The sequence below is a fragment of the Salarias fasciatus genome, chromosome 1 (genome assembly GCF_902148845.1).
Source record: "Salarias fasciatus chromosome 1, fSalaFa1.1, whole genome shotgun sequence".
NCBI lineage: Eukaryota > Metazoa > Chordata > Actinopteri > Blenniiformes > Blenniidae > Salarias > Salarias fasciatus.
Genome location: NC_043745.1, coordinates 26,464,801 through 26,489,536, shown reverse-complemented (window position 1 = coordinate 26,489,536; position 24,736 = coordinate 26,464,801). Strand labels below are relative to the sequence as shown.

The 24,736-nt window shown below is 39.6% G+C and overlaps 1 protein-coding gene across 2 annotated transcripts in view; it reads right to left on the bottom strand.

Annotated features, from left to right (window-relative positions):
• LOC115408131 (glypican-6-like) overlaps nucleotides 1-24,736 on the bottom strand; it is a 129,844-nt gene that overhangs the window by 91,991 nt on the left and 13,117 nt on the right. For both annotated transcript variants that reach the window (XM_030118758.1, XM_030118844.1), the window contains exon 2: nucleotides 11,506-11,664. In XM_030118758.1, the coding sequence (XP_029974618.1) occupies nucleotides 11,506-11,664 (159 nt within the window). The remainder of the gene's footprint in view (nucleotides 1-11,505; nucleotides 11,665-24,736) is intronic.

Genomic DNA, 24,736 nt, shown 5'->3' with positions numbered 1-24,736 from the left:
ATGACTGAGCTTCTGCTGGTTGAAATCGGCCTGCATTTTATTCTTGAAATACAAAAAAAACCAAACATTTTCCTTATATGTATCATGCATTATTTCACTTTCACCTAACCGTAAGGCTGAAGATTTACCTTATTTGACTACATCAACATAATATATTCACAAAAAAGATTCATATATTTTCATAAAGGTTTTGCGTTGACACAGCTACATTTTGAAAACAGTGTCTGTTTACATGGATATGGAAAAAATGCTGCAGTTTCCATGTTGGGCCACCAGTAGGTGCTGTTATTTTTGTAATGAAGTCACACACATATGCGCAGAGAATAGAGATGATAACTATATTTCATACCCAAATTAACTAGGGATAACATAAAATGTCTTGGTTTTCCTATACTCAGTGTAGTCATGGTTGTTTTAACAGTGATACAAACATTTTATATAAAGAAAATTAATATAAAAACATTTGACAATTAACAGACAGTGTGGAAACTGAAATTCAGACAGTGAGTCTACACACCACGGCTCGTCTCAAACACACGGCTGGATGCACAACCAGCACTGTGACTCGCCGTGCAGTCGCACTGCTCACTGCTCTGTGTTAGCCATGTCCAGTAATACGCATGAATAAATCATTTCTAATGACTCTCTTGACTCCCTTCTAATGACGGCAGATTTGATAATGAAACACACAGAGCATATTGATATTTCAAGACTGGATGTTGACTTTAGTCAGGCCCGTCTTCGTACCCATTATAGGGCAGGATAAGCCTCCTAGATTATTTCAAATCGCTGTAGTTTATCTGATACTTCAGTCAGGATCAGCTGGGAGTAATGCGCGAGGAATAAGTGGGTTTGTAAAGTTAGCGCCTCCAGGCTGCATTAGCTGCTTCTTGCATAAGTTGCACAAATCTCCCTCTGAGCTATCAGCAGTCCTGATGCAGTCTGGGTAATACAGCCGTCTGATTTTGACCTATGACTTAAGAGAAAGCAAGATGTTGGAAACTGTTGTTCAACTTGCCACATGCTTTCTTCTCAACACGACTGATAATGGAGAAGATGATGATGGCGACGATAACTCAAAGAATACAGTTTCTGCAGAAAGCTATTTGTATCATATTAACAAAAACTATACTGTTTGAAAGATTCTGCAACTATTTGGTACAATTAGAAGTTCAGTTTGTAGAGACAAGACTGATTTTGATTCTATTACATTGTTTTGCAAAAAAAAAAAAAAAAAAGAAGGACACAAGATAATGTAAAAATACATAACACACTGTTGGAAAAGGATGAGCATCTCTAAAATAATTGTGTTTCCAGACTGTTTTGCATAAGTTTGTCTGAAAACAGTAACATATTTTCAAATCAAACAAACAAACAAACAAAAAAAAAAAACCCTGCATAAGCAGATCTGACAGCAGTAGCCGTGTAAAGAATTCAGAAGAGGCAAACACCAAGTTGTTACTGACTCAACCACTTTCAGACTTGGTTCTGTACCAAAACTGAAACAGGACAGAGCTGCAGTTCCTCTTGTCTGCTCAGTTAATTATATTGATAAAAGCCACCTTCGCCAAGGGCAACTCCACGTCTTCCAAGATCTGACACGAAGTTCAGTGCAGGGAGCCACTGGAGAAGTCAATTAGCAAAGGCTCAGAAAAATCAAAGTGATTTCCTTCCGTGGATGATATTCACACCCGTTGAATAGCGAAGGAGCAAATTGGCTGCACACACCATTACATTTCTGTGACCCCAAGAATAAGCAGCTTTGTGTCAACCTGGCTGCTGGAGTGTCTCCTTCCATGAAAGCTTCCACACAGAGCTTCGTTAAGACTAATCCATCCTGTGGAGAAGTGCCTCTCTGAGTCAGGACACAGGGGTGCAGGAGAAAAGGGGTTTTGTTCCTTTATGTCCTTGTTTCAGTTTCTAAATGAAGGTTAACTCTGGCGGAGGTTCACCTGTCAACCCGTTGGTCACACGATGCACACGTGGTCAATCATTCCTCATCTGCGTGCCACATTTGAACTGGGTGAGGAATGACTGTGTCCACACAACGTTCTCAATTCTTACATAAAATAACTAACTGCAAACAGATTTATTTATTTTTTTAATTTAAATATTGAGTGTGTGCAGAATCAAAGCTGTGGTTTTGCAATTTAGGGAGAGGATAATATTTTCAAAGATTGTACAATTCAACGTGTGGAATTTCAATTTAATTCTCCTTATGCGATTTAAAATCTATTCCATTAATGTTAGGACTTAAAATTATTCCTCCAAACACTATACATTTTGTTACGGTGAAGTTGTGGCACATAAGAAGGAAATGAGCCATGGGCTTAGCATGCAGACACACACTGCGGGCATGGACACACCTTATGATTGCCATATTGAACGAACAATTTTGGAAAATTACAGTAGATGTTTGCAAAACAGGCACAAACAATGAGGGGGTAAAATCCACATATGAACCGCTTCACCTAGAAAAACACGAACCATTATTTAGGATGTGCACGCCTCCCCAAACCTGCCGCACAAAGACTCTCCACTTCTGAGCCAGAGAGGCCCTACATGCATATAAACTACCGTCCTATTGTTCAATATTCAAATGATTTAAAATTCAGACATTCATCATCAGGAACAATCACACTGAGAAAAAAAACAAAAAAAACAGCTAAATCCATGATAAATTCAACAGATACGGCAGCAGAATAGATAAGTGCACGATGCAACAGAAAGCATTTCAGCAGGATAAAGAATGATTTAATCAACAATGCAAGAACAATCACTGTCTTTCCCCTCAGCGCCGCCGATGTGAGATCGCCTCTGCCGCAATTTATAGGTGAGACATGCCAATTACTCACTGTCACATCTCAAGTGAACGCTAAACTAAAATTATGCCAACCTCACGGTCACCACATCCAGTCGATTTCAAATGATGCATGAAAATCAAAGGGAGATGAAACACTGGGGATCTGTGAGGGAACCGTATCAGCACCTTAGCGGGAGGGGGGGGAAGCATTTTTCATCTGTCTCAGCAGACGGCATGATCTCAGCTGTAGCCGGAGCAAACTCAATATCAAGAGGATAGGATTTTTTTTTGTAAGTGAGTTTTCCCAGTGTATGCGTTTCAATATCTGACACAAAGTTTAAATTCAATAAATACATTGGAAAAAAAAAAAGAAAAAAGAACCGCATGGCGCCAGACCCGTAGATTCCCTCACTGCCCCGATTTTTCTCCGGCAGCTTGTGGAAAAGGGCTCGACTCTGATAGCTTCTCCTTGAAGCTCGCCGGTGGGACGGAGTTAACAGCGCCCGGGCCGCACACAGCCATCCATCCTGAAGTACAAAAGTGACACCGGGCTGCGGTCGGTGCCAGATGATGGAAGCTGCCACCGGCCCTCACTGCCGGACAGACCCCATTCTCCCCGTCCGCGGGGATTTACAGTCTTCCTGACATTCACTTAGGATAACACAGGGACACCAAAACAGAAGGTTATTTATTTATGAACACTTCCAGGAACCCAGCGTCCGCATGGTTTTGGATTTCATCAGAAATGGACATGTAGCTGTCACAGAGGTTTCAGCCACGGGGGTTAAATCAATGTGTGCTCGGTCCTCGCCGGTGTCCCGCCCTGGGTGTAATTTAGTGCCATCTCCTGTGTAATGAAGGTCTTGTACCATCAGATGGTTCCTGTGTTCTGTGCCGTCCTTTGTGTCCCGTACATTTGTTTTACGTCCCGGGTAATGTGTCCCGCACAGGAAGGCGTCGACTCCAGAGTCACGGTGGCATTGAAATGGTTTTATTTCTGTTGTTTCTATCATCTATTAAGTATTTTAGAGGTCATTTCTTGTCAAAGCTACTTCTGCTTGAAAATTCCAAACAGAAACTGTATATTTTAATGATCCATGAAGTCTTCTTCTAGTTGCTTGGTTTGTGTGTGTGGCATAAAGTGGTAGAGCACTGGCGTCAAAAATGTGGCCACTGGACTGATGAAATAATGTTTCATGGAATTTGGAGTTTGGTATTGAACTTGTTTGTTGTTGCAAAATGGCTAATGAATTGTTCTAGTTTATTTGAAAAGTAGCATCGCAATTAGTTAAAATGATCAGCGCAATGTTTTATGAGACTATTCAAGCAATTTTCAAGAAGTTGGTTTATTGACTGAACTTTTTACTATAAGTAGAAGAGATTTCCATACACTGCCTGAAAGGGGAGATCTCAACTGAGGGGTGACATTGTTGGCCAGAGCTGGTGAAAAGTTGGCTTTAAACTTTCAACAAGAATGAAAGACAAACAATTGGTGAGCTTTGGCAGGCTCACACTCAGTTATGCGTACGGCTCCGCCAGCTCTCAAAATAGCAAAACTGCTCTTTCTGATAAATGTGAAATAAGAATTAAAAAAAAGGCCGATGTCTCAGTGGCTGTGTTTACATCTTATAATCACTTAGATTGTATTATTTCTGAAAGAGAGGTCAAATCGTCCCTGAACAAAGCAAAGATCGGGTTTATCTCCACTAGGAATATCATCCCATTTGGTTAGTGGATCAATCCCATAATGCTTTGCACCATGATGTTGTCCATTTGTGAGATGTTACACATGATCCCAGACCCAGCTTTACCCGGAAGCTTAGCAGTATCGATTTCTCAACTTGACTAATCGAGCTTTTTGCATTTCCTTAAATGTGGGAATAAAAAAAACAAAACATTTTCTTTGTTCTGAATTTCATCATTAAGAAAAAGCCACGCAGTGCTTTGTGCCTTTTGCGGCAAGACAGCGTGAAACTCAACAGATATGCAAATAAAGCTCCAACAGTGAAAAGCAATTTGATGTGCCATTTACGTGGACTGTCAGAGGATCATAAACAGGGTTACATAAACTCCTCTGATCAAATCATATCAGACGTGGGTGAATCTAATCAGATAGTTCTGTTTACATGATGCAATTTTAATCAGATTGGCATTTAATCCAATTAGTCATGGTCAATGTAACCGCAGCTACTGTTGCTAAAGTTTGCTTTTAGCACTACTTTTTCTTTTTTTCTGTCTGTTGAAATGTGGCCTACCTATCATTGACTTTAAGATCACATTTACTGGATACAATAAAAGTGTCAAAATGTATTTTCACAAGTATCACACCGCAATCATGACTTTTATTAGCAGATTGGCTCATTTTACCTTACAATAAAATCCATCAAATTAAATGTATTTTTTTCTGGGTTTTTTTTTTTTTTCCTATTTCATTTATTCCATCTGAGACTGAATAACACCAATAAATTCATCAGCTTTAGACTCACATATTGTCTTCTTGAGGGGAAATATTTGAGGAGTATTACATAGTGGGATTTTCTGTAAATTTTCGCTCTGGGAGTGAAACTAACATATTTCTCACTGTTTATTTCTGCCAAATTAGTGTCCAGCTGGCAGTAGCAGACAAACTTTTAACTAGAGTGTAATGTCTAAATGAGGCCAAATCTCATCAGTCTTGCACTGTGCATCAAGTGTAACCCCCTTTATTTAATTTATTCATGGCATAAATTAATAATGTTGGCTATTATATTATGCACAAAGGATAATGGGAATTACAAATCAGTCCACAAACTGAAGTACTGGGCCCGCAGAAGCGAAGCCGGTGCGTGGAGTAATTAAACACAGTCAAGTTATAAATCAAGTGTGCAGATGTAACATATTAAATTGAGCTTCATGAAGACGATCTGTCGGAATTTGATCAATCATTAGGCGAACGTATGGCTTGTTTTCTTAAGAAAGAATATAACAGTGGTGAAGACAAACCGGTGATTATAATTCTGGTTCATAGCTTCAGAGCTGAAGTGGGGCGAGCGTAGCATAATGAGGACCTTTGAGATCCTGTTTTGATGTAACCAATTGATGTCAGCTATGAACTGTGGGCATTTTCAAATTTTCACTTGGTAAGTACTTCAATGAATGTCAAACATGAATAATAAATGTAAAGACTCTGAGTTTGTGATGTCTGGGGAAGTTGGTAGATTACCAGAGCTTTTTTTTTTTTTTCCTTCTTATATCCATATATAGAATGAGACTGAGCCTGACCTTGGATGCAGTTCCAATATTTCTTGAAGTCTGGTAGTTTCCATGATGTTGTGTTAATTTCCCCAGTGAAATTGCAGAATTTGATGAATTTTGATGGAATCCGTGACCAGTACGGTCTACAACACCTTGCACTGGATATATCCAGGAGATAGAAACCACGCAGCCTGAACAGAGAGCAGGAGCACTGAAGCAACGACGCCATGGCTTCCCTTTGTGAGGCAGAATGCCAGGTTTTCTTTGAAGAGTGAGAAACAAAGGTGAGAAAAAGGACAGTTCCTTACTCTGCCAGTCTGTCACAACCCAACCTTCACATTCATTGCGATGTGGTATGAACAGGAAAAAAAAATACATATAATTTTGTCAGTCTAAGAGTGAAACAAGTTTAAAAATAATAGTTAAAGTATCTTGTTGAAGTTGATCCAGGTTATATTATGTATTTTGACTTGTTTATACAAAACGCAGAACAAACCAGGTGTGTGCCATTAGCTGACTCTAACACACTGCAATCTGCATTTGCTTGACCATTTGGTTCATTTACATTTGAAAGGTTCACTTTTATTTGCTTATTTTTACTCTAAAGGCTCCCAGTGAACCAGGTTGTCCTCAGTGTAGTAATAACTGTGAACCTGAAAGTACAAGAACTGTTTGATTGGACATGAAACATCTCAAACACCAGAGCTCCTGGAAAAGTACCGTACGATGAAACTACTGTAGATCAAGGTCAAGTGGAACAAAAGGTGTTGAAAGTGAACTTTAGTTCAAATGAAGCGTGTTGCTGTTTAGATCATATGTAACAACATGTTGTTTCACAGCCATCTTTCCCTCTGGTGTTCCTAATGAGGTGGATTGTGAAGTGCACAGTTGACTGTGACTCATCGCTCCCCAGCTCCCCATCAAAGCTTTGTTTTGTCCTCCCATCGCTTAAAAAGAGGCCACGGTATTATGCACAGGAGCGACGCGCTTACTTTGACACGACTGCCAGAACGTGACTTCATTATGAGCGCAGACGGCACCGTGTCAGTCATTCTGTTTGTCTGTATCGGCCGTAAACTGCCCACTTTGCCTCAAACACCTTCTGAGACTCTCTCTCTATCTTTTTTATTTTTTTTTTTCAAACCAATTCGCCCACAAATAAAATGTTGCTGCTGAAGAATAAATCTGTAAAACTTGAGTGGTTCTCTTTCTGTGTACGTTTGCCAGCTTACACAGTCCAGTAGGAGCCTGTGAATTTTTAGAGACAGGAGATTAGAGAGAATGGAGTGTTGTGTTGGAGCCGGTCTTGGTTGAGGCTGGGTGTGAATGAGGGATTGTTGAAGTGAATGAGGGACACTGCGGCACTCAACGCCGGGCAGAGAAGCTCTTCTGAGGCAGGATCAAAGAACTCAGTCAACCACGACTGCTGCTCAATTCAGACTTTAGTCAACCAACCACACACTAATCTCAAGCCGAGGTCTTGCGAGAGAAGAGGAAGGCGTCAAGTAAACTGAGTCTAATGAGCATACAGCAAGAGCAAATTACAAGCAGAATGGTAATGCAGGAGATGTAGATCTAACTACTCAATTATTTGATTGGAATTTCTACAAAAACCCACATTCTTAGAGACACTCTTCAAAGAAAATCTACGCTGTTGATTTGCACCGACATCAAATGGAACAACAAAGCAATCTCATTTTTCTGCAATTCAATCAATTTCAGTTGAAATATTGCAGCTGGAAGGCAAAATAATGCAAAAATGAGAAAGTTTCGTTAAACATTATTTATTTACAGCTATTTTATTATGCATTTCTGAAAGAAAACAGCTCATGACATGGGGAAAATGCATGTAATGTTTACGGGTGAACTTGGAAAATTATTGAATCAACATTGTAAAACAATATACAGTCAGCACATATATATTTATACACTAATTTAGAATTGTGTGAACCTTCTAAGTAACAACAAGCAATATTTAACTTTTTTATGACTGCCTCGGTAAGCAAATTCACATGCATACTTGAGTGAGTCTATGCAAATCGCCTACTATGCACATGGTTCTTGGTGTGATGTGATGCAAGTACAAGTCAACCAACAGCAAACTAGCTCAACTATGTTGATCTGAAGTAAATGCAAGTAAGAAACTGTAAACTGGATATTCACATTGCACACACGCATACTTTTCTATATAAAATGCACATACACGCACACACACTCTAATTTTGCGTCCTTTTTCTGATTTGAACAGGCTCATGCTGTATTTCTGACAATCAAGATATACAGCATGGACAATTGGCATGCATAAATTCATTTGACATAATTGTATGGTATTACGATATCCTTTGTATTTCTAATCAGCAAAACGGTGCACGTTTCAGGCCGATGAGGAGGACTGATTGCTATTTCAATCAATAATGTCTGAAACGTCGTGACGTCTTAAATATATAAGACCAGAAATCAAAGTAATGGCAAAAAATAGACAGCTTCCACAGCCGCAGACGCTCTGCAGAGCGGTTTCAGTCTCAAAATCGCTCGACTGAGCACGGGGCAACTTTTATCATGGTTCATCCACCGCAATTATTCTTTAACAGATGTGATGCAACTCCCTCCCAGTCTACCCCTTTCATGCATCTCTCTCTCTTCATCTCAGTCCCCTCCCTCCCCCTGACTTTCTCTCTAGCACACATAAATACTGCAAATATTTATCATATTTCTGGTCCCAAATTCAGGTTACCTAAGGGTAACTGCTGCGAAGAACACGAGGACTTTCGGAGAATAATAACAACAAGCCTGTTGGGAGGCGGAGAGCATGATCACTGCCGAGCAAAAGAAATGCAGAAATAAATGCTGCACAGCATCGCTGGCTGTGAGTTTCTTTCACTACACCATGCATGTATTACACTGGAATATGATTGGACTTTAAGTCTCCCTGGGTTAGTGTAAAGCTTACCGAGCGACGGGTTAAAAGAGTCCTCAGCCAGACGATTGGACATTCGAAGCACCTAAACCTTAATCCGGGTGTGCTACAGTCGTTTATGCCTCCAGGATGGCTCAATAATGCATCAAAATCCACAGGCCTCCAGAGGAAGCAGTCGGTAATCAAAAAGTAAGTTAAGGTTTTCATAATAGCGCCCTATAAATAACTGGGGACAGAAATGAGGGCATTTAAAATTGATGAGGGATGATTCAAACCCCATGAGGTGGATGAAAGTTAACACACGGAGACGGATGTGACGCTGAGTGGATCTGTGATATGTGCATATGTAAGAAATGGAGTTGTACAGGCAATTTGTGTCTCTAGTGTTACACATTATGGGCAATGAGGTAACATGTGAGATGGTGTGATTAGTACAGAAAATCACTCCATTCTTTAAAATATTTCACGACACATTTCAAACCACCCGGTAAATGTTGTGTAACTTATGTCTCCACAGTAGAACAGCCACATCGGTTTTTTATGCTGCAATTAGCAGTTATTCCGACTTTGCATATTTCCGAAAAAATAAAAAAAGAAGCCTTATACTTCAGTGCTGAAGTAAATCCTCTCATGTTCCAAACTATTTCTTTTGCATGCATTTGTTTTCGAGCAAATACCATGCATGCAAAATGTGATAAACATCACCTGAATTAAAAAAAGAAAAAAAAAAAATTAATCTTTACTTCAATATAATTACAGATAATTCTGAGCCATAAGTTAAAGTACTGACTTTAATTAGTGAAGTAAAAAATAATACAGCACAAGTTCTGGAAGGTGCTCAAATATAAGAGAACAGCTGGAATTTGTAGGTACTACAAAACTATATTTTCCAGTGTGACTACTCCAACTAAATCATTAAAAAAGACAAACATGTACGATTCAAAGTATATCATAGTTATAAATCATAACGTTGGAGACTAAATTAGTTTCTAATGAAAAAAAAAAAAAAAAAAACAAGCAGGCAATGAGCTGATCACTCAGTTCATCAGCTTCCAGACTGATAACCGTCACCATCTGTACCATCACCTTTGATCTGGTCTTAAATATGGAAGAACTTAAAGCACTAATGTTAATATTGGAGTGAAGGATGGAAAAATAAAATCTCATTGCTCAAATAAATTCTCAAGAAGAACACAGACACCTGAAGAAAGTCGAGGTATTTTGATCCTTTCCATCTCTGCCCAGTAGGAGGGAGGAGTCTAAAAGCTGTGCTTGGTGCAGTCTCGTTCAAATGAAGGCAGAAGCCATGCGGGGAAGTGTTTTCACTCATCCACATGGTACGGCGGTGATACAGAGTGACAGTTCTTCCCACAGAAGCATGCTTTCACAGGGTAGAAACAATGGCTGCAGAGAGCACTTTAACCAGACCAGACTAGACCCGGCACTCATGTTCTGTTGGAGTTACCTTTAAATTTACTCACAAAGAACAAATACACTGTCTCAACTACATTCTCCAGTCGAACATTACAGCTGTATTTTGATCACTCAGTCTGTGCATAACAGATATAATAAATCTACAAGTTTTATAAATAACAGCAAAGCCAGTCAATTTATACTCATGATAAACTGTTGATTTATATATGAAATAAAAGTGATTTATTAACCGCTGGGAGGCAGAGATTAAAATAACAGTTCATCAACAGCGCAAGCATCAAAAATCTGCTGCGTCCTCATGCAGTGCAGACGGATTGACTTTCAATCATACAAATACTGTTTTCACAATGAAAGTGACCCATTATTACGATTTTTGAAGTGAAATGTGACCAATTTTCACACTGACTGAAATTACTATGGGCTGCATTTCTCCCCCAACTTCATCCGGCTGAGGTGTCGAGATATTAGCAACAAGACATGAACATCAAGATCCACAAAGGCCAGCTAACAATCCCCGTAACTTGCAGATACTTCAGTGATTCTCTTGCAAATTTTTTCAACACAGTCTGCTCATCCCTTAAGAATGGCACTTTTATACTTACAATCATAACGACGGTTGGACTACGTGACTCAGCCGGGTCAACATTTACTACACCTCCTGTTCACACAGCTGCCGATCAGCGGACTTGACCTGCTCCTTATGCCAATCAGCGACCATCTCCTCATGTGATAATGTGGGCAGATTTGTAATGACTACCTTCATAGCGCACATAGCGCCACGCTGTCAGTCAATCAAACAATCGCATTCCGCTCAAGAGTGTGAAAGAAACGGCAGCGATCGTCAGCTAGGCAACCCCACAGACGGCGAGAACATGAATCCAGAGCCGAGAGGGAGGCTGCTGATCAGCTATGTTCAGAAACAATGTGCTCATGTCTTATTAACACCACCCATAGTAATTATTAATCACGTCATCAGTAGGCTGTATTTATAAGCTTGACAGCGCTTGTCTGGAGTACGCTCGACTTGTAGCGACGGTGTCTGGGATGACTATTTATATGTCTCACAGCATCTGTTTGCTAAAAAAAGATGAAAAGAAATGCAATGAGTGGAGCTTACCATCAAACTTTTTGTGCCTGGAGACAAAAGTTGTTCTCATGTTGTGGCTGCTCTCCTCCACCAAGTTTTCAAACTCCAGTTTGCTCTGCTGGTTGAGCTTTTCTTCCATCTCAGATGTGCAGCAGGTGTATCCCTGAGGACAGACACGCAGGTGCTCACCTGAAGAAGACACAGACGTGGAGAGGCATTTTTACACACATCACTGTCACGGGATTTGGATTTTTTTTCAAAAGGATGGGCCCAGACTTTGATCACACTTCTCCTGTGATTGTAGGATTCTCATCACTGAGGCTATCAAGAGGGGCAGACTGGAACAAATGGGGAAGAATAATATTTGTGGGTCACTTGCAATCATCTGAAACGGCGAGTAACTTTGATAGAGCAGGCAGGATTGACCTTATACCAGAGACAGCATAAAGCACTGCCATGTCGACAGATCGCTTACATACATCAGTGTTACATCTCATTGAAACCAGAACATTATGAAACAGAGACGCTGGCGGGTGTAGAAAGTGCAACGTCAAGTCAAACAATTACATTTGTTTGTTACATAGTCTGGAATCACGAGGAAGCTTTAAGGGGCTTAACTAACTGAGCCTTGTCGTCAGCCAAAGGTATTAGCACTGCTGGCTGCAATAAAACTACAATTATTGATTTTTGTTCCCCCACTCAATGACAGGACAACACAGTGGAAACAAAACAATAGCATGCGATTGAATTGTCATCAGAAATTTCCTGTGTGCACGTCCATTAAACTACCAGAACATTCACAATTTGCAGACAGGATTACATGATGTCCGATCGAAGTAACTCTTAATCTCACTCTCGCACCTCTGAAAGCTCTTTATAGCTGCTTAATGTTTCACCACATCCACCACCTACTTATTGGCTGTGTGTTGTTTGCTGTTAAACACAAAATGGAGCGTTATGCATTTATCAAAACCACCAGAAGACCAAAAGTAGACAAAGTTGGACAGAAAGTGAAGAATTGAAAGTGCCCCATTCAGCCAGGAGTCACTCTCAGGTTGGGTGGATGAATATTTGACGTCAAGATCATTTAAAAGTTAAAAGCTTAACATTGTTTTTTTCTTTAGACACTTCAATATTTGTCCAACAGCTCATTTTTTTCCCTTTTACATGCCTGTCTACAACATTCTTCAACTCTATTTATATAAATGTATAAATCATATCTAAACAAAGTGAAGTGCACTTCCAGATGTCTAAACAAAAACAAAAAAGATTCAGTAGCAACAGCAGCAAAAAAAGCAGCATGAAGGAAGAAATTTAGATCTGCTCATCCCACAAATCTATGTTCTTCACAACTGTGGCACCCTGGAATAAAAAGAAGAAAAAAAAAAAAGCACAGAGGCACACTGGGAGATAAACAGCACTAGAGCATGCTGCAGAGGACTGTGTGGCCGGGACAGCAGCAGGACAGCATGGGTGTTGTGGAGAGTTGGGTTCCGTCATCCAACGTGGAGCACGGGAGGCGCAATGGGTGGAGGACATGAGGGCGGTGGAGGAAATGACCCTGAGTGCAGCAGGAGCAGGCTGTGGTGAGCCGGCAGAACTCAGCGAGACCCGCACAGTCCTCTGCTCTCTGGCTGCTTCTCTCCCAGAGTGTGTGTGTGTGTGTGTGTGTGTGTGTGTCCGTGTCGCTCCTCCCTGTCCACCCTTCATGCAGATTTTTATCCATGATGAGCTTCAGGTGGCTGCCATCGCCTTAATCCCACAGTGACTCACTGCCAAACAGCAACACCACATCAGAGCACGCTGCACCTCACACAAATGTCCCTACGATGTAGTTTACACAGTTCAACACAAACATTCAAGATTTGCTCTTTTATGATTCACATTTGTTAAAGAGTTCAAACACTGTACAGATTAAGTAAAATAAACTTTTCATCGTTTTAAAATAACTCAATAGGACCTGTCATTCCTTTTGGATACATTAGGCTCACTGAAGCCGATCTCTAAACAAAAAGTCAAGTGTTTTACATCACTACGAATCAGGATACTTCATGTTAAGAAGCAAACCAAAGTTTTATGCATGTTAAAAAAAAAAAAAAAAAAAATTCCTGGGCAGATGCTGAATTATCAAGATGTTATTTCAGCAACATGCATTTCTCAAGTATTTAGCCCAGAAAGACACATATCTTAAAGGTTTTATGAAGTTTTTTTATGCATTTAGATGTTTGAATCAAGGGAATACAGTTTGTTTTATGTTTGAGAACTTTATCCTTGCTTTACAGTATGCAATATAACTGAAGCACACCAAGTTAGTGAGACACCTATTTAGTGAGCGCACACAGCAAACAACATTTCAAAATTGAGCTACAAGTCTGTAGGTATTTCAGCACCAACATTGAGCAAATAAATTCCCACACATCACTGAAAACTCATTAAAAAGGAACTCACAAATGCAGCTTTGCCTCAGTGAGAAATGAGAGGTATGTTTATTGAGTAAAAAGAGTTGGACCATAAAAAGAGATTAAAAGAAAAAAAAAAGATTTCAAAGCCTGAAAAACTGAATTATTTTTCTCTACAGCCATAATGCAAAACACCATCAAACTTAAACTGGGCTCAACCCAGCCTGTGTTTCCGAGTATCTGAAAGTGGGACCATCACAAACCAGTGGCACTGGAAACATGTCCACACATTCCAGAAGAAACCTGAGGAAGACTTAAAGTTGAGACAGAATTGACCAGAAATCAAGAAAAAGGTGATATTCTTGTGTGCAGGCAATGTAAAGCCTTTAATCAACAGTCTCAGGTGAACAGAGACTTGACCATGAGAGACTAAATCTGCAAACACTGAAAAATATGACAGAAAGAAGGTTGACTGAACAAAGTTTTAGAACAAACTCCTATTTTATGAGTTGTTAGGGGCTCATTTACAGTTCTGTTGATGCCTTCGGAATGCTGTTGAATAGCTGACTTATGTTATGACTTATTTGCCATTTTTTTTTTACATATTTGCACTCTTAAAAACATTGACTTACCCACCCATTTACGCACAAAAAAAAAAAAAAAACAACAGAAAATTTTTAAATTGTTGACATTATAAAAGCACTGGATAAACCCAAACTCAGATGTATTCTAACATTTTATCCAGTTTGGGGTCACAGGGGGAGCTGAAGCATTCTATGATTTTGGCAACACTTCAGTGATCAGATTGAAAAAAAAAGCACCTACAAGAGAACAAAACTGCTTCGGTCAGTAGAGAAAACACAAAAATAACATTTGTCTCCCTTGATCTACAAAAATAACTAATATTTCCATCAAGCTTTTTCAAATAATATTCACTTTTTCATTTCAAATGAAAAATAACTGTCAAAAATGTAAAACTAGTAAGCTTGAGTAAAGTTTACAAAAAGAAAAAAAAAACACTGATGACCAGCTATGCTCCTTTCGAAACCAATGACAAATCTTTCTTAAATACTGCTTAAAAATGGCAACAATCAATGCTGCTTGGCTCTGTCAAACAATTATTGTATGAAAGTGCATCTTCACCAGATTTCTTTTCCTGCTGCAACATCTGTGCAACCAGCAAATGTGTTTTGCTGAACACAGCAGCAACTGTGTAAATCCTTCAGAAAATTACGTGACTTATTGCAAATGTTTAATGAGTCAATTAGCGTGTAACAGCTACTGAAAGACTCGCACATCATTATCAGAGATTTTTGAAAACAGTATGCCAAGCAGCTGCATGAAAGATTTGAGGTTTTTGAGTACTACCTATTAACATTTGAAAAAGAAAGACGGAATGGATGCTGCTGTGCCAGCAAAGAAATAGCGCACGCGAGACTCAGATTGTGAGGCATTCCTCCAGAACTCCTTCCACGCTACACAATGCAGGCGCTGGCACACGTACTGGTGCTCTGCATACATATACAGTAAGCTATAGATGAAGGGACGGTGCATGGATAATGAAACAAGGAAGATGCAGTATGTACGTGCTGGCACTCTCAAACGTGCTCAATCCTTAATCAGTCCTCAGAGAGGCACCCAGCTACGGTAATGAGGTGCACCATCAACAGTTCAACACAAACCCATAACTGCAGAGTAAAGCACAAACCTCCTGGCCAGAGAATCTCAACCCTCTGAAGCACAGAGCGGGATGAAACAAAGCAGAGAATATTTATTTGGTGGTTCTTCAGATTCTTTTTTTTTTTTTTTTTGTTTCTGTGGCTACAGTGTCTTCGGATAGCATTCCTCAGCTGTCACGCTTGATTTTCCGCTATGACAAGTTTCACTTGGTGAAAAACCTAAAAAGCAAAATTGTGCGAAGCCGGTCGAAGCTTTTAACAGCAAAAATGATCCTGCAAAAAGTATGTAGAATACATATAAATGTTCATAGTCTTAGTGTATGTTTTCCACTGACCTTCACGTCTGATGTGCATGACTTGTTGTGTCTGGTGCCACAAATACATCAAGACGTTGAAAACATTCCTCAGAATGTGGTTTAGATTTGGCAGCATTTTGCTGTGGAATCATTAACTGAACATCCACAATGTCAGTTCTACCAAATTCCAAAGAGCTCTTTTGGACTGAAATTTGCTGACTGGAGGCCTTTTGAGTACAGTATGCTCATAATTATGTTAAAAAAGAAGAAGATGATAAAAAAAAAAAAAAGAAAAAAAAAAAGATGGTTGAGGTGGTTTGACCTTTGTGCATTACGTAATCCTTCTAGAAGAAGCCATCAGACGATGGGTACACTGTGATCATAAAGGGAAGGATATTGGTGTCAGATCATGCTTTGCAAACTCTAGAAACAGATGTGTGTGAAAACCCGACTATATCAATGAATATTTAGCACGACCGTTTCAAGTCTCCGACATCACCTTTTTCATTCCCATTCTCATCACTCAGTTTGAACTTCAGAAAGCCATTTTGACCATGTCGACATTTGTGAATGCACCAAGTTGCTGTCATGCGATCCACTGATGAGCTTTTTGCCCATGAATACGTACTCCCAATGAAGTGGCTGAGGCATGAGTATGCTGTCATTTTAAAGAGCAGTGTGCCATTAAAAAGCTAAAGGAGCATAATATTTTGTCTTTAGCAAAGCGTGTGTGACCAAATTTTTGAAGCTGAGCAGAGACAACATTGGACTGGCCTGGGCCAGCAGGTCAGTGCTTATCAGGATATAGAATTGCAGCACTCGCTGTGGAAAACAACCAGTGAATGGGAACTAAGAATACTCTCTTGCAATCGGAGACCCTGACACTCTGAAGTATGTCAGTTTCAATTAGAAGTTCCTGTTGATGCAGTAAATAGACTTAACTTGTCAAAGTAGGTGGAATACCACTGCTGGTCACTAAAGGTTGGGGAAAAAAAACAGAGAAATCAATAGAAGGCAGAGTTGTTCTTAAGTGTGAATGACACCTGAAAGGAATGTGCGGTGCTTTTAGCTTGAGCAGGTTGTGCACTTCTCTATTCATCTTTCAGGCTTGTTTTTGCATAAACACATATTATGACATATTCAGCTACTTCCTCTTTTAAAAACTGTGATGCCGCTGTTACATAAACCAGCATAAAATAGGACTTTGTGAGTAGCAGGCACGTACGTGCGTGCGTGCGTGCATGTGTGTGTGTGAGCTGCATGTTTATAATGTTGTGGCTTTGAATTTGTGATATGTTGCTCCTTCTCTCCGTTTTTCTGAGCTGTCTATTTTTCCGGCTGCTTTCCATAATACAGATAACAAAACAGGAGGGTATAAATAGCAGTAATTCAAAAATAACGCAACAACCGCGTTCAATATTTTTACACATCTCCTGCTCTCGTTTTCTCTGAAGATGAGGGATCTTTCTAAAGAACCAAAACAAACAGTAGCCTACTTCAGTAAACTCAGGAACTGATCGTTTCGAAATCTAGATGGGACTCTAGCTCACTGGACGAAATCAGACCTGCTCTAGCTGGCTGCTTTATGCTCGGGAACAATTCTGAAACCACTGTCAACGCTCAACATTCTCGCAAGACGACAGGGTGCAAAGAACCCATAAGGCTCAATACAAAGAGTTCCAAGGACGGAATGGATGCAACAAAAAGACAAGGACAGTGGTTTAATATTAGAGTGTGTGAGGATTTTCACCTGGCCACCTACTATAATGAATGAACGTCTAAAAAAATCATTAAAGCCATAGATCAAAGGGTAAAATACATGAATGCGTAATGACAGTAAATTTTTACAATAATATGCAAAACAACAGAAATTATTTTGCGGATTTCTGTATGTTTCAAAATATATAAATAAAATAACAGATTAAAAAAAAAAACAACCCACAATTGATTTAACAATAATAATAAGAAAATGTTGAAGTTATGCTACATTTGTACCTTTTGTTATGTACAGTATGCTTGTTTATGCAATTCAATACAGAATCCCATTTGGTTAAGAAACACAATCAGTCAAAACAATCTGTTGCAGAGCCACAGTTACTGCCGGTCTGCATAAGTAGCAGCCTTCATGATGAATTGTGAAAAAGTCTGAGCCGTGAAAATGTGAGCACTTAGAGGAAACAAGTGAAAGAAGACATCACAATTTTAATTTTAACATCATCAATGGCTGCAAGTGAGGTGGAAAACTGGAAACCATCCCAGTGCAAGTCTGTGGCATCTGTTAAAATGACTTGCGAAATGAGCACTGGAACCAATTATTTTCCCACTGCTGAAAAAAAAAAAAAAAACTACTCTGCTTATATTTATTAAAAAACCTGAAGAGGCTCTTCACTTTGGACACAAATATCTGTTACATTTCTTAACACACAAGAAGTAATCCAAGTTTAGATGAGCCGAGAATCAGCTAAGTGTTGTGACAACACTGATGAAAGAGCGAATATGATCAAAACGATACACACGTGAAATTAGATTTTTGTCATATCGAGGAAAAGTATGTTTCCTTTTGGATATGAAGCAACACTTAAGTATCTTAAGGTTTGAGCCGGGCATGTCTGCCCACATTCATGATTCATTACACTTCCAATGTGATCGCAGATTCAGAGATCAGTGAACACAAGCATACACACATGTATAATACATTATTCACACACAGGATTACCTGTGACTTATGACAGCAGACTTTGGAAGTCGCTGTGAAATGGAGCACACAGAAAAGCTGTCCATCATACGGCCAGCCAGATAAACGTACTGCAGTGTCCTCTGAGCTGCTGCGAGTGCAGATGCTGCGGATCCTCCAGAGCGAGATGATCAAAGACTTAAATGTATGTAATTACAGACGGCAGGATAATTAAGGACAAATGATAATCTTCTTTGGGGCTTTAAAGTGAAACATTCTGGCATTAGCTCAAAAGCTCCTTAATCAAGAGTAAGCGAGGCATAAGAAATATTGTTTGGCTTATAGATGCAATCACACGTTACTTGTTTTGTTCAGTTTCTTTGATGCGCAGATGTGTTTATGCCCTCTGGATCTCTATCTCTCTGCGCTCTAAAGCATGATTGAAGCATAGCATTGTAATTAGATAAAATTGCTGACTATCTCGGGCAAACACACACACAGGTCCGGCTCGATGCTGATGAACGGGGAAGGGGGAAAAGAGGAGCCAGTGCGCCTCTGACAGAACCTAAACTTCCCTGCACATATTACTAATGTTATGTTTAAGATTATTATGACTTGATACATGTTTGAGCAGCAGAACATTCTGATCTGCTAACTAACAAAGTGAGGAATATTTAGGTCATTGAGAAAGAGTGGATTGACCTGAAGGTACGATCATGCAGAGATTAAAGAACTAACATCATCTGCTGTGCCGTTTTTTTCTTTTTTCACTGTTGCCTTGCGTTTGGCCTCAGTTCCTTTTGACTTCGTATCCCTTGATGTTAAAGAAGCATGTATTCAGAGTGTTTGAGGTTTCGTATGCCAGCATATGCTGCAATCATAGCTAATGGGCAGGCAAAAGGGACGGCACATTTTTTACCCTTTCTAACAGCGGTTCATTAAAATTGTCAGCAGAGCCGACAGTTCAACAACTGAAGCAGATTCCCCAGAGACGTGCGGCAGATCTGAGGTGAGATGTGCCTCAGATGAACTGAAGTGCAGCGACTGCCACTGAGGCTTTCTTTTGGCATGTAAAAGGTGACATTCTCTCACAAGGAACCGGGAGGTTATAGTTCAGATTACACCAACGGTGGACTCCTCGATTACAGATGTCAACATTTTACATTTCCATTAATGCCAAAGTGAAGGTTTTGGCCGCCGTCCTGCATCAGAGATGACTTTGTTCCTCTTATTCAATAACGCAGCTTCTGAGTATAATGCATATGAAAACTTAAAGTTTCTGTGCTATTGTACATTTTTCAAGAAGCTATTTCTACGAAAATCAATTCGACACTTGGATGAGAACTTTGGGGGAATCATCATGAGGTTACATACAGTTGCAGAAGACAAAATAACCAGTATTTTTTATTTTTCTAAATCAATAGGAAAATTGACAAAGGGAAATAAGACCTCTTTTTGCACAATTGTTTGAACTCTGGCACAGTAAACTGATACAGGCTGTGTCTTACCAGTGTAAAAGCTCCACATTTAATCACATGACAACAGAAAAGATCTGACTAACGGGTTCAGGCACAGTGTGTAACTCCAAGAGCTTCTGCTATGACTTAATTAGCATCTCATCAATATACAGCAAAAATCTTAAAAAAAAACAAAAAAAAACACAGCTTTGAATGTTTTTGTTTTTCAGAATTCAGAAAATCAGACCCTTTGTGTAAAAATGCTTTTTTTTAAGTCGTGCACATTCTTTGTGCTGAAAATAAACCCTGAGAATTACTCACCTCAAACATTAGCATGTAATTGCAATAATCTTCTAAAACCATATTTAGACGATGACATACTCAACTGACGTACAGTGATACATCATGGTGGGAATGCTTGATTTTAAAGCATAAAACAGATCGAACACAGACTGTACTGGAAGTTGTAGGGTGAAGCTGTGATTTATGAGACCTTGTTGATACCACATTACTTAAATTCCACTCAAACATGCTATCTATTAGGTTACAAGCTGTGGTATGTTATTAGTAAAGGACAAAACTCGCTTTCGTTCTTCCTCGTTTGCATAAATGACAGAGGAATGACGAGGTTAAACCCTGATTGTTTCCTCTTCTCAAGCAGAAGATGCGGAAATAGCAGAAATAGCTCCACAGCGGAGGCTTTAAAATGCAGACAAGTGCTTCAAGTGAAATTCTCTTAAACGTTTGGCTTTAGTGAGAAAATATATTGTGTCAAAGAAAAATCTCATGCATTATTATGAATAGTGCTGCAGCAGGAGGGGCTGGGGGGCTGGGGTGGGGGGGGGGGGGGGGGGGGGGGGGACTGCTGCTTCTTTTTTCATTCCCGATAAAAATAAAGTGAGGATGGACACATACCAGGAACAAAAGGTGCGAAACTGAGTGGAAGCATGTTGTTTATCGTGCTCTCAAATAGCTCAATGCAGTGCAAGTGCACATGTGAAGCTTCCAAGTGAAGCAGATAGAGAACGTTTGTGCACAGACACATGCAATCCCGACCGGTGTTGGCTCAATAATTGATCCATTTGGTCTTGGGCTAAACGGCTGGCAGCAGGCGGGTCTATACATCATGTTGTTGTGCTACAAGGTGTGGAACCTCAATAGTCACAGGGTGTCGGGTTGAATTCCGATTAGTCTCAGTCACTTTGCAAACTCATGATAAACCTTCAAAGGAAAACCTGAGGATAAAGCTTCAAAGCCGCAGTTAAGGGGGTCCTGAGGCGTCCTCTAAGACGTAGTGGATCACGTCAGGCGTAGATTTGATACAACAATCAAACGGGACACCGGTGAGCGATTCCGTCACAGTACAAGCTTTACCAAAGTTAAGAGGAGGGTATATCAGGCTATTTCTAACAGTGGGTGTTGAAAGTTATTCTACAATGGAATGGAAAGTTTGTTTTATTAAAATAATATCATTTATTTCCGAAACCGTGCTGTGTTGAAACAGGATAAAACAGAATTACTGCCTGATTGACAGATTAAAAAAAACAAAACAAATCAGTGGTAACAGTTACATCATGCTATATTGAAATATTGGTGGCAAAAAAAAGTTTTGGTTATGAAAAAAATGAGTTGTAAATATACTTTGAATTACAATAAAAGCAAAACTATAATCTTACCTTTAGTCTTAAACCTTGTCAAATATGATAGAGATAGGCCGATGAAACAGGAGAATAATTTCCTAGGTTGTGCTTGCCCTCATACATCTCCATTAAATCTCCATGTTTTATTGCATCTGAGTGGCATGCTGACAAAAGACCAACCTGGGACCGCGATAGCTGAAGCAATCTTTTCACACTGTCAATGTAGAGCCCTCACCATCCATCTCCTACTCGGTTACAGCCACATTTCCTGCTATAAATTCTCATTCCACAACAACACTTCATTTACACATATTTTTCCAAACACAAGATTTCTTTTAATTTCTATTGTATTTTTTTCTTTATTGATATTATCAAATTGACCACACCGGAGTCTCAAGTTAAGCCTACAGAAACCAGCACAAATTCCATGAAAGCTGTTATGAAGACCTTTGCTGTTCTTGTGAAGGTGTTCAGTTCCACTGCAGCAGAAATCCATTTGCAGTTGGAAAAAACAGAGAAACACGGCTGACAAATCAAACTAACTTTTATTAATACCTGCACTGCGGCCGCTTTTATCCTGAAGGTGGAATGTAACAATCACGAATGGCCACCAGCATAATACCAGCCAATAATGTAATAATTTTGGTTATTTTCATTGTAATGCAACCAATAATGTAATATAACTCACCATTAGTGTGATATGATATTGGAGTCATTTTTGTAATAAAAATTTATCAATAATTTAATAAGCAAGCAGGAGTAGCTGAAAAAAAAACTTAAATGTAATCACTGCACCTGCTATTTTGATAATAATGACACTGTATTTCTAGCTTTACCTTCCCATTTCATCCACAGCCGCTCATGCATTTATCCATCTTTGTTGTGTTGAAAGTTTAGATATTCAATCAACATATTCAGACAAAACTTCTAAGAACTTGACATAAGCACTGCATGAACAAAAGCTTCTGAAAACCATATAATACTGATTTTTAATAAGAGATGTATTCATTTGCAGAGCTGGGAAATAAATATAGCTCGGCTCTGCACAGTAGTCACATTTTCTTCATGCCTCTCATAGGGAAGAATATTGACCACTCATGTGTGAATTATTCATAATTTACAAGTTAGGGTAATTTGACATGAAAAATACTTTAAAAAGTATGTCTCTATTACTGAAAACATGTGTCACATGGAAATGCTGAAGATATTTCCGGGCTGCTGGGGGAAAAGAGCGAGTTTTGTGCCCGTGGAGGGTCTAATATGCCAGATTAACTCCCAAAAGGATTCATTAGTCTACCTGGCCAAAGGGCAAACTGCATATGGGCCGTGCCATCTGGTACATCTCTTGACCACTCTTGCCAGCATTTATAAAGTGAGGACGTTCTCACCAATGCTGTGAGCCAAGTCAGCCAGTATATCATGGAATGGAGAGAAAGAAAAATAATTACTCACCCACGCTGAAAATTCATAAAGAAGACGTAATGATGCAGTAAATTAAATTAATTGCTGCAGAGTACGGCCTCATCTATTGTGCTCAGAGCTGCTGTGGAGAGATTTATTCCAAGTTTGTTCCCATGAAAACGATTTGCTAGAAAGAGTCTAAAAGACCTAAGTGCACTCCATACAGCAGGTATTATGCAAGTAACCTACATTTACAATTAAATCAGGGCTTGTGTCTCTGCTCTTAGGACTGCAGCCTGACGGTCGGGGCTTCACGCCACAGCAGATTCACGCTCAATAACGAGGAAGTGCCATCTTGAATGAATCACATTTATTAGCATTGATCTGCCACCACCTTCTCACTCCAGTCCCACTCAGACCTGGCCCTGGACGGCTGCCTCTTCACTGCTCTTTGAGCCCAGCTGCCATGTAAAGCAACACACAGCCTCACTATAACATCTCAATTCACTTAAACAAGGTCTGCAAGTGAAATCCACTACCTATTCAATTTATTTCAAACTTAGTTTCCATGTTTTTTAACAATGATTCAGTCTGAAATCCATCACTTCCTCCCATATAAAGCCTCACATACCCAGAGGTAAACGCACAGGCGATGTGTTGTATGCAGCACTGTTTCTCATGCAAAACAATGCTCAGTGTCGAGCAACGGCAGCTATCGCTCATTCTGAGTGTGCTAAAAGCTCTTGTTTATCTCATCCACCAATCACGTGTGACATCCATCCACACTTTACTGTTTGGAGTTCGGCTCCTTACGACTTCTCTCTCCTCCAAAAGTTGGAGCTGAAAGGCTGCTATATTGACACAGTGAAGATCTATGATGTGTCACAGACGAAGACTGACGTTTCTAAAGAACAGGACTTCCAGAGGATTTCTCTGAAAGAAGTGTCTCGCAGCATGAGTCGACTGCCTCATAGGAAGTAGTGGCCAGTGACAGTTTGTACACTCAAGTGGAGTATGCTGGGTTGTTATTATTATTTTTTTTTTTGGACTTCATATTTTTTTAAACTGAAATAACTATTTTTTTTTATTGTGAAATGCATTAATTTCAATGCATTAGCATTCTGTTTCCATACTCTTTTGTGGTAAGTGTAAGTTAACCTAACAAATATAGGGGGGAAAAAAAGCAATTTGATGGTTCACAATCTACTTTCTTTGGACTAAAACCACGCTGGACAGCAAAAGCTAAATGGCTGTCGATGCCTCAGTTCCCTGTGAAAGGTTGACACCTCTATCTTCGAGATCTATTGACTCAGGTACAGCTTAGAGAGCTCTCCCATCTGGGCCGTGACTGTCCTTTCTTTATTTGGGCTGCGGCACATTTAGCGGGCCTTTTATTCAGCTGACATGACCTAGATTAGAGGGCAAACGGAAACTCAATCACACTCACAAATACAATTAGAGCTTGTTGAAAGATGGAAGACTGTGTGAAGGCTCTGTATTGTTAAAAAAAAAAAAAAAAGACCGCTTAGGGCAGAAAAAGAAGTTTTTGTAGCTGGTTTAATACTCCAGATGATGTGTTGCCTTTTAAAATCGAGATAATGAAGGATTCCTGCATTGAAAGACATTGTGGAGGTAGAAAGAAGCATTCTTCCAATCTCAGTCATATTCGCTTTTCAAAGAGAAAGTAGGCTAGCGACTGTCAGATGGCTCTCTCA